The sequence below is a fragment of the Oncorhynchus gorbuscha genome, linkage group LG07, assembly GCF_021184085.1.
Source record: "Oncorhynchus gorbuscha isolate QuinsamMale2020 ecotype Even-year linkage group LG07, OgorEven_v1.0, whole genome shotgun sequence".
In the NCBI taxonomy this organism is placed as follows: domain Eukaryota; kingdom Metazoa; phylum Chordata; class Actinopteri; order Salmoniformes; family Salmonidae; genus Oncorhynchus; species Oncorhynchus gorbuscha.
This window is the reverse complement of record NC_060179.1, coordinates 71,344,774-71,354,893: the sequence shown is the minus strand read 5'-3', so window position 1 is coordinate 71,354,893 and position 10,120 is coordinate 71,344,774. Positions and strand designations below refer to the sequence as shown.

Genomic DNA, 10,120 nt, shown 5'->3' with positions numbered 1-10,120 from the left:
AAGCATTTGAAATCTTTTGAGTAGTATTTGAAGCCAGGTATGTTTAACATTCATTCCAGAAGAAGAATATCCCAACCCTGTAATTAAACTTCTTGCTCCATCTGTATTAAACCATTTAGTAATTCATCTGGTTTCTATTGGTGTTTTTGCAGCTGTAGTAGGAGTTTCATTCTGTTCCGTTGACGTGAATAACATACAGTATATTAACAGTTGTTTATTGATTGATGTGTGTTACATTCAGGATCCATCTTGTCCATAATAACGAATCAACTGAATTGAAATGGAATTGAATCCATCCCCCAACACTTCATCCTCCCAAAATACTTACACCAACCCTGTCCCCGTCTCCACCCAGGTACCATCTCCATCAACACCCAGCGCCAGGCCTACACGGCCCCAGGAGAGAGTGAGATCCTGGACCTGGATGATAACCTGTACCTGGGAGGACTACCAGAGAATAAACTAGGCCTGGTCTTCCCCACAGAAGTACGTTATGATAGGATTGGATTTCAGTATTGTAAAGGGGGGTACATACCCGTTTAGGTTGAGTTTCTGAAAGATCAAACAATACATTTCTGTTACATTATCACACAAAAGTCTGTGCACTTTCATTTCTGCTATTTCTGTCATTTTATTAACCAATGTTTAATCCACTTCTTCAGGTGTGGACGGCTCTCCTGAACTATGGCTACGTGGGCTGTATCCGGGACCTGTTCATCGATGGCCAGAGTAAAGATGTCCGCCGCATGGCCGAGGTTCAGAAGGCTACCGGAGTCAAACCATCCTGCTCTAAAGAGCCGCCCAAGCAGTGCCTGTCAAACCCCTGTCAGAATAACGGTGTCTGCCGGGAGGGATGGAACCGTTACGTCTGTGACTGCTCAGGGACGGGATACCTGGGACGCTCCTGTGAGAGGGGTAAGACCTCAGGTTTTAAACAGTTTTGCTCTGTATTTCATCTGTTTCTGGTTTTGTTGCATGGCTATTGGTAAAGAGTTTTGTGACTCCTGTGATAGACATTAGACACATTCTGTGTTTTTATTGATTGGTTGATTGGTTAGTTGCTGGAGGTTGGGATTGAGATCAAGATCAAGATTGTTTACACAGTTCTGACAATGCTTGTGTAAAAATAAAATATTGTTTGTGGAAAGTTCTCTGTATTCTAGTGCTGACTAGCTTGTTGAAATATCTCTGTATTCTAGTGCTGACTAGTTCGTTGAAAGATCTCTGTATTCTAGTGCTGACTAGTTTGTTGAAAGATCTCTGTATTCTAGTGCTGACTTGTTTGTTAAAAGATCTCTGTATTCTAGTGCTGACTAGTTTGTTGAAAGATCTCTGTATTCTAGTGCTGACTAGTTTGTTGAAAGATCTCTGTATTCTGGTGCTGACTAGTTTGTTGAAAGGTCTCTGTGGAGTAGCGCTGACTAGTTTTTTAAAAGGTCTCTGTAGCGTTGCGCTGACTAGTTTGTTGAAAGGTCTCTGTAGCGTAGCGCTGACTAGTTTGTTGAAAGGTCTCTGTAGCGTAGCGCTGACTAGTTTGTTGAAAGGTCTCTGTAGTGTAGCGCTGACTAGTTTGTTGAAAGGTCTCTGTAGCATAGCGAGACTAGTTTGTTGAAAGGTCTCTGTAGCGTAGCACTGACTAGTTTGTTGAAAGGTCTCTGTAGGGTAGCGCTGACTAGTTTGTTGAAAGGTCTCTGTAGCGTAGCGCTGACTAGTTTGTTGAAAGATCTCTGTAGCGTAGCGCTGACTAGTTTGTTGAAAGATCTCTGTGACTAGTTTGTTAAAAGGTCTCTGTAGCATAGCGCTGACTAGTTTGTTGAAAGGTCTCTGTAGCATAGCGCTGACTAGTTTGTTGAAAGGTCGCTGTAGCATAGCGCTGACTAGTTTGTTGAAAGGTCTCTGTAGCGTAGCGCTGACTAGTTTGTTGAAAGGTCTCTGTAGCGTAGCGCTGACTAATTTGTTGAAATGTCTCTGTAGCATAGCGCTGACTAGTTTGTTGAAAGGTCTCTGTAGCGAGCGTAGCGTGACTAGTTTGTTGAAAGATCTCTGTGACTAGTTTGTTGAAAGTTCTCTGTAGCGTAGCGCTGACTAGTTTGTTGAAAGGTCTCTGAAGCGTTGCGCTGACTAGTTTGTTGAAAGGTCTCTGTAGCATTGCGCTGACTAGTTTGTTGAAAGGTCTCTGTAGCGTTGCGCTGACTAGTTTGTTGAAAGGTCGCTGTAGCATAGCGCTGACTAGTTTGTTGAAAGGTCTCTGTAGCGTAGCGCTGACTAGTTTGTTGAAAGATCTCTGTGACTAGTTTGTTAAAAGGTCTCTGTAGCGTAGCGCTGACTAGTTTGTTGAAAGGTCTCTGTAGCATAGCGCTGACTAGTTTGTTGAAAGGTCGCTGTAGCGTAGCGCTGACTAGTTTGTTGAAAGGTCTCTGTAGCGTAGCGCTGACTAGTTTGTTGAAATGTCTCTGTAGCATAGCGCTGACTAGTTTGTTGAAAGGTCTCTGTAGCGAGCGTAGCGTGACTAGTTTGTTGAAAGGTCTCTGTAGCGTAGCGCTGACTAGTTTGTTGAAAGATCTCTGTGACTAGTTTGTTGAAAGTTCTCTGTAGCGTAGCGCTGACTAGTTTGTTGAAAGGTCTCTGAAGCGTTGCGCTGACTAGTTTGTTGAAAGGTCTCTCTGGCGTAGCGCTGACTAGTTTTTTGAAAGGTCTCTGTAGCATTGCGCTGACTAGTTTGTTGAAAGGTCTCTGTAGCGTTGCGCTGACTAGTTTGTTGAAAGGTCTCTGTAGCGTAGCGCTGACTAATTTGTTGAAAGATCTCTGTGACTAGTTTGTTGAAAGGTCTCTGTAGCGTAGCGCTGACTAGTTTGTTGAAAGGTCTCTGTAGCGTAGCGCTGACTAGTTTGTTGAAAGGTCTCTGTAGCATAGCGGTGACTCATTTGTTGAAAGATATCTGTGACTAGTTTGTTGAAAGATCTCTGTGACTAGTTTGTTGAAAGGTCTCTGAAGCATTGCGCTGACTAGTTTGTTGAAAGGTCTCTGTGGCGTAGCGCTGACTAGTTTGTTGAAAGGTCTCTGTAGCGTAGCGCTGACTAGTTTGTTGAAAGGTCTCTGTAGCGTAGCGCTGACTAGTTTGTTGAAAGGTCTCTGTAGCATTGCGCTGACTAGTTTTTTGAAAGGTCTTTGTAGCATTGCGCTGACTAGTTTGTTGAAAGGTCTCTGTGACTAGTTTGTTGAAAGGTCTCTGTAGCGTAGCGCTGACTAGTTTGTTGAAAGGTCTCTGTAGCGTAGTGCTGACTAGTTTGTTGAAAGGTCTCTGTGACTAGTTTGTTGAAAGGTCTCTGTAGCGTAGCGCTGACTAGTTTGTTGAAAGGTCTCTGTATCGTAGCCCTGACTAGTTGGCTGGCCGTGTTTATTTCTATATTCTGCTGGACTCCAAGTTGTTTGGTGGGTGTGTGTACACTTCCCTCAGGACGTCAGTTTACAATTCAGGTTATGAACGTAGATCCCTTCTCTCACTAGCCTTACTTTACCCCGCTGTGCTCTGTCCTGTGGAGGAAAAAAGAAGCAGGTGTGGGATTTAGAGGTGGTGGAGAAAGGAGAATTGAGGGGAGGAGGGCATCAGAATGAAATGTGAATATAATTGACATCAAAGGCTGCATTAAAAGAGAAGGGATTTAAGCCGTTCATTACACACGCTGCAGATTTGGGATGCTTTGTCAAAGGAGAGAGAGGAGACACCACCTCCCTGCTTCTGTGTGTGTGTGTGTGTGTATAGTGGACACTCTGGGCTGCATGGTACTGAAGGAGGATCCGGTCAGTTGGACTATTTAATAGCAGGCCATAAGTTACCAACTTCAAGAAAGCAAACAACAGAATGTGAATCCTAAATATATATGTTGGGGATGGGGATGAAGAGTGAGAGAGATAGAAAAGCTGACTGATGCCCGTCACATGACTAACAGTCAGGAATCATTTCTTCAAAAATATGATAAAGATAAGATTTATTTTCAATAAATAGATGAATACAAAACACAGCAGCGTTAAAAGACTAAGACCAAGAATAAAATCAACATCTTCACTGGTCTGTCCGTGCTTATCTCTATCTGCCTCTGGTACTCGCCCACCAACATTAAACACATGTAGCTCACTAGGTCGATTAGTTTGGAGGAGCCTACAATTAGCAATTAGCCAACCTGTGCTGATATTCAAATGTTGCTCACACACATTCAATGAAAGGCAATTAACTGGTTAAAATGAAATGGTGGTAGAAAACAGGGCCATAAACACAAATAAACACATAAAATACACATTTAGCACAATCAGGCTTAAGAGAGGATATGTTCACATCATCACAGAAAGAAAGAAAGAAAGAAAGAAAGAAAGAAAGAAAGAAAGAAAGAAAGAAAGAAAGAAAGAAAAAAGAGAAAGAAAAGGAGGAAAGAGTGAGAACAAGAGCCAGAGAGTGAGAGACATAGTGTGATAGACAGAGAGAGAGAGAGAGAGAGAGAGAGAGAGAGAGAGAGAGAGAGAGAGAGAGAGAGAGAGAGAGAGAGAGAGAGAGAGAGAGCCAGAGAACGAGAGACAGAGAGTGAGAGACATAGTGTGATAGACAGAGAGAGAGAGAGAGAGAACGAGAGCCAGAGAGGGAGAGACATAGTGTGATAGACAGAGGGAGAGAGAGAGAGAGAGAGAGAGAGAGAGAGAGAGGAGAGAGAGAACGAGAGCCAGAGAGGGAGAGACATAGTGTGATAGACAGAGAGAGAGAGAGAGAGAGAGAGAGAGAGAGAGAGAGAGAGAGAGAGAGAGAGAGAGAGAGAGAGAGAGAGAGAGAGAGAACGAGAGCCAGAGAGTGCGAGACATAGTGTGATAGAGAGAGAGAGTTTTAGAAAACCTTTATTTTTTACTCAAGTGTTAACATAAATAATGACACACTACCTTTTCAGAAATTAAACAACAAATGTTATTCCTAAACAAAAATAAATACATAACATATACATTCAACTTATTTCATCAGCAAAAAATAATTTCCCCTCCTCTACAAAACAAAGCGCTCCTTCGTAGGCCCACTTCTCCTCAAATAATAGGAAATCTTTTACAGCTGAAAAGAACTCAAAATCTACTTTTATTATTGCTTTCACTAATCCTTTAAAAACACATCGTTACATCCTGCCCATATCCCCTTTCTATTTTATGTTTCCTACTCACAAAGATTGACATCTTTGCTTGTCCCAAAATCAAATTTAACATTCGACATTTTCTTTTCTGTTGTTTACTATATTGAAACCCCAAAATAAAAACAGTGTTATTGAAAAACTCCCCTACAGCTTTAAACAAAGATTCCAGCATTTCCAATAGAGGTTTTATCCTCTCACACTCCATAAAACAGTGAAAAATGGTTTCTCTTATATTACAAAAAGGACATCCATCTCTAACATCTGTTTTAATAACAAATACAAAAACATTAACTGCAATGATGCCATGTAAAACCCTCCATTGCATATCACCAGTACCCTTTTGTAACGGTAGCTTGTACAGTGCTCTCCATGCTGGCTTTACCTTGTCATCAATGCCCAATTTTACCCTCCATGGAGTGTCTTTTCTATTTTTCAATTTATCTTTATTCAACACCTTGACACACCCCCTATACAAGTCCTTCCCATTCACCTCATCCAAACCCACCTCCTCCAACACTCTCAAATCCAGCAATAACGCCTTTCTTTCTGACTCTGGGATATTTGGTGTAATCCCTAGTCTTGGAAATGAGACGTCTTCATCTTGTACCTTCTTCTTGTGACTACTAAGCATACCCCATTCTTCCGCTGACAGAGCCTTCCTGCAGCTCCCCAGCATTTGTCCGACAATCCTTTCCGACCTCATCCCCAAATGTTCTGCCCCCCGTCTTCCATCCATTAAGGCGGGCCCAGCCATGGCCATTAACTGTTTTAAGGTGATGATTTTCCCCTTCACCAGAATCTTGGAGAAATGTGGAACAGCTGCAGTTGTACAATCCAGTCTTGCCCCATACACCAGAGGTTCCTCCAACAGCCAATGCACCGACTCCACTGAAGTTCCTCTGGTCACCTTCATTATGCTCCACACTCTGACAAGGCCTCTGTAAAACGGAGGTACTCCCTCCCTAGAAATCTGGCTACTATCAACCAGAAATAAAGCCTTCTTTAAACCTAATCCTCCAACCCGCTGTAATATAAGACCTGCTACCCCTCTCCACACCACATTTTCCGGTCCATAAAGCAACCTTTGAATAAACTGAAACCGGAAAGCAGCAGCCCTACTACTAGCAAGATGTACAAGACCTTGTCCCCCCTCCTCTTTTGACAAATACAAAACACTTTGTGGAACCCAGTAATATTTATCCCAAAAGAAATCCACAATAATTGTTTGTATCTTAGCCAGAAGGCCAGATGGTGGTTCTAAAACTGACAACCGATGCCACAGTGCAGAGGCAATCACATTGTTAACTATAATAGTGCGCCCCCTATATGACATACGAGATAGTAACCAACGCCATCTCCTCATCCTCCCTTCCACCATTTCAACCACCCCACTCCAATTTTTTTCCATAGTCCCCTCATCTCCTAGGTACACTCCAAGATACTTAAAACCTCCCTTACACCATTCTAGCCCCCCTGGCAAAGCCATGATCCCTCCAGACCATTCTCCAATCTGTAAAGCACAACTCTTTTCCCAATTTACCTTTGCAGAGGATATTCCCCTAAAACGATCAACCATTAGACTCAAGCTATCCACCTCCGCTTGATTTTTCACTAACACAACTACATCATCAGCATAGGCTGAGAGACGAATAGGAGGAATATCCTCTGAAAAGTACACTCCTGCAATGCGACTTCTAATGATATTTAGTAGTGGCTCTATAGCAATGGCATATAACATTCCTGACAAAGAACATCCCTGCCTAATACCTCTACACACTTTAAAAGGAGCACTCAAACCACCGTCAACTTTCAATACACTTTCAATGTCACCATATATCACCTTTATCATGGCAATAAAACCAGAGCTGAACCCAAAGGCCTCAAACGTGTGCCATAAATATTGATGTTCAACTCGGTCAAATGCCTTTTCCTGATCAATTGAAATTAGACCAGCATCCAACCCAATAGCCCTAGAGACGTCCAAAAAATCACGAATCAGAGAAATGTTATCCCCTATCTGCCTGCCAGGAACACAGTAGGACTGATCCGTACGTATGATTTGCCCCATCACCTCCCTCAGCCTGTTGGACAAAGCCTTTGACAATATCTTATAATCAGTGCACAATAAAGCCACCGGCCTCCAGTTCTTCACCTCCCTCGGGTCACCCTTTTTGGGCAGTAGGGTGAGGACAGCCCTTCTGCAGCTTATTGGTAGTAACCCTCTGGTTAAACTATCATTAACTACTTCTAACCAATCCTCTCCCAACTTAGCCCAAAAAGACTTAAAAAAGTCAACGGGAAGCCCATCAATGCCTGGTGCCCTTCCATTTTCCATGCCTTTTAATGCAGTGTATAAATCCTGCAAAGACAATGGTTGCTCAAGCTCAACCTGAGCTTCTGCAGCCACCTTTGGGAGCCCATCAAAGAACTGCTGTGTCACTGTTTTATCCTCTTTGTACTCACACTTGTAGAGCTCAGCATAGAACTCTACTGCCCTCTTTCTAATTTCACTAGGGCTAGTGAGCTCTTGTCCAACAGCTGATTTGAGACAAAGAATAATTTTTCTTTGACCATTCTTTTTCTCTAAACCAAAGAAAAAATTGGATGAGGCATCCATTTCAGATATTCCCGGAAACGTACTTCTCACCAATGCCCCCTGTGCTTTGATACCCAGCAGGTCTGCCAATGCAGCTTTTCTCCTCTTGAGGGCCTGAGTATGGCCTCGATCTCCTGTCGTCTCAACCAACGTCATGAGTTCCACTATTTCAATCTCTAGGGCTTTCATTGATCTGGTGATATCCTTGGTGACATTCCTCGTGTATTGATTACAAAATTGTTGAATCTGGATTTTCCCTATATCCCACCACTGTTGAAGGGATACAAAACTGGCCTTTTGAGACCTCCACCTCTCCCAGAGAAAACTGAAACAGTTCCTGAAGTGAGCATCACTCAATAAAGTTATATTAAAATGCCAGTATGCGCTTTTGGGTTTTACATCGTTAATGAACACCACCTCTGTTATTAAACAATGATCAGAAAATCCCACTGGGGTTATCACACTTGATTTACAGACCTGAGATTGATGCTCAAAAACATAAAACCTATCTAACCTGGCCATAGAGATGATGTTCTCTCTCACATGCGCCCAGGTGTACTGCCTTGTTCCTCCATGTTGACTCCGCCAAATATCACACAGTTCATATGTTACAATGAGGCGTTTTAAAAAAGTCCTTGAGGCTATATGAGGTTCTTGGTGATTTCTATCTAAATCGGTAACTGTGCAGTTAAAATCCCCAGCAATAAATAAACAAACAATCTTCTTTGTTACATTTCTCAATGGTATTTGATAATGTCTCTAAAAAACATACCCTTTCAACTGTCACCACTGGGGCATATACATTTATCAGTCACATAGTGATGTTTTCATACCTTGCTCTAACTTTTAATAACCTCCCCTCAACTACCTCTTCAACCTCATATGACAAAGGCAAAAACGCTTTTGAGAACAAGATAACCACACCCCCACTTTTTGAGTTTTTATGACTACACACCACTGTCTCCCCCCACTCCTTTTTAGTAATTTTCCAAATTACTATGCGTTTCTTGTAGAAAATGTATGTCACTTCCCTTTCCCCTAATTAACTCATACACCATGGCTCTTTTTTTAACATCTCTTGCCCCATTTACGTTTAAAGAAGAAATCTTAAAACTGCTCATGGATTTAAAAAAATATACAGAGGAAGATACAGCCACCACATCTCTTTACAGAGTTAAAACTGCAACTGAACTCTTTCATTTTCTTTAGAATTTACATCACTTATCACTCTTGTGACCACTTTCTTGAGTCTAGCAATTTCAGGGCTTTTCAAACTTCCCCCTGTAATTTTTGACATCAGAAACTTTGCTGATTCAATAAACAATTCACGTTCAGGGAAAAAATCAGTTACATTGTAATCCTGCATATATTTCTTCCCTTTTGTCAACTTCAGAAATTGACGTATCTTCTCGATCCCATACCTCCCTTCCACCCCATTTATCTCACTATATTGTTGTGACACGTCAGATGACTCACTCTCGCTATCCTCCCCAGAAGAGAACACCACCATCTCTACACCTTGTTCATCTTCAACTGATCTATCAATCTCTACCTTTCTCTTAGAATTAGACCCTTCACCACCCCTTAAATTCTTCCTTTTACTCCTCGGTGTTTTGAAAACATCCGCTTCCTTTTCCGTTATTTCAATCTCCTCTTGACCTCCAATTTCATTTTCCAGCACCACCTCAGCGACGGCAGTCACAATCACACCTACTGTTTCCCCTCCCTCTTTGTTCTGATCTACCACAATTGCCCCCGTATCCACAATGCCTTCCTCTCCTACTTTTCCAACCACATCTGCCCACCTTCTCTCTTCCCCTGCACCCTTAGCATGTTCATCCCTTTGCGGTAGTGCGTTAGTTTCACCCGCACTAGAGCTACCAGGCTCAGCGGGCTCATTCTCGGGACAACTACGTACCAAATGCCCCTCTCTTCCACAGCCAAAGCATTTCATTGATTCAGTAGATGCATAGAAGACATAATCAAATCCATTAATCTTAAAGCTGAACGTTAAATTCAGTTCATCTCCGTCCTTTTTTAAAATTATATGCACTTGTCTCCTATGAGACACGACATGTTTCAACAACGGAGATTTGCATCCAAAAAGAACCTTCTTTATTGTAGATACGATTTGACCATGGTGAGATAACTCTCGCTCCAACACTTCATCTCTAACAAATGGTGGCACGTTAGAAAGCATAACTTTCTTAGCCGGATTCATAAGCGGAAATACCGGTGTCTGTGTCTCCCGCAACACAACACCCGTCTCAACTATCTTATTCACCTTTTCAATTGAATCTAAGAATATCACTACCGCGCTATTCATCCTTGAGGCTGATTTGATGCTATCATACCCAATGAT

The 10,120-nt window shown here is 42.2% G+C and overlaps 1 protein-coding gene across 29 annotated transcripts in view; it reads left to right on the top strand.

The window, feature by feature from the left end:
* LOC124040314 (neurexin-1a) overlaps window positions 1-10,120 on the top strand; it is a 631,581-nt gene that overhangs the window by 260,841 nt on the left and 360,620 nt on the right. For all 29 annotated transcript variants that reach the window (XM_046357404.1, XM_046357403.1, XM_046357410.1 and 26 more), the window contains 2 exons: window positions 356-486; window positions 663-915. In XM_046357404.1, coding sequence (XP_046213360.1) covers window positions 356-486; window positions 663-915 — 384 coding nt within the window. The remainder of the gene's footprint in view (window positions 1-355; window positions 487-662; window positions 916-10,120) is intronic.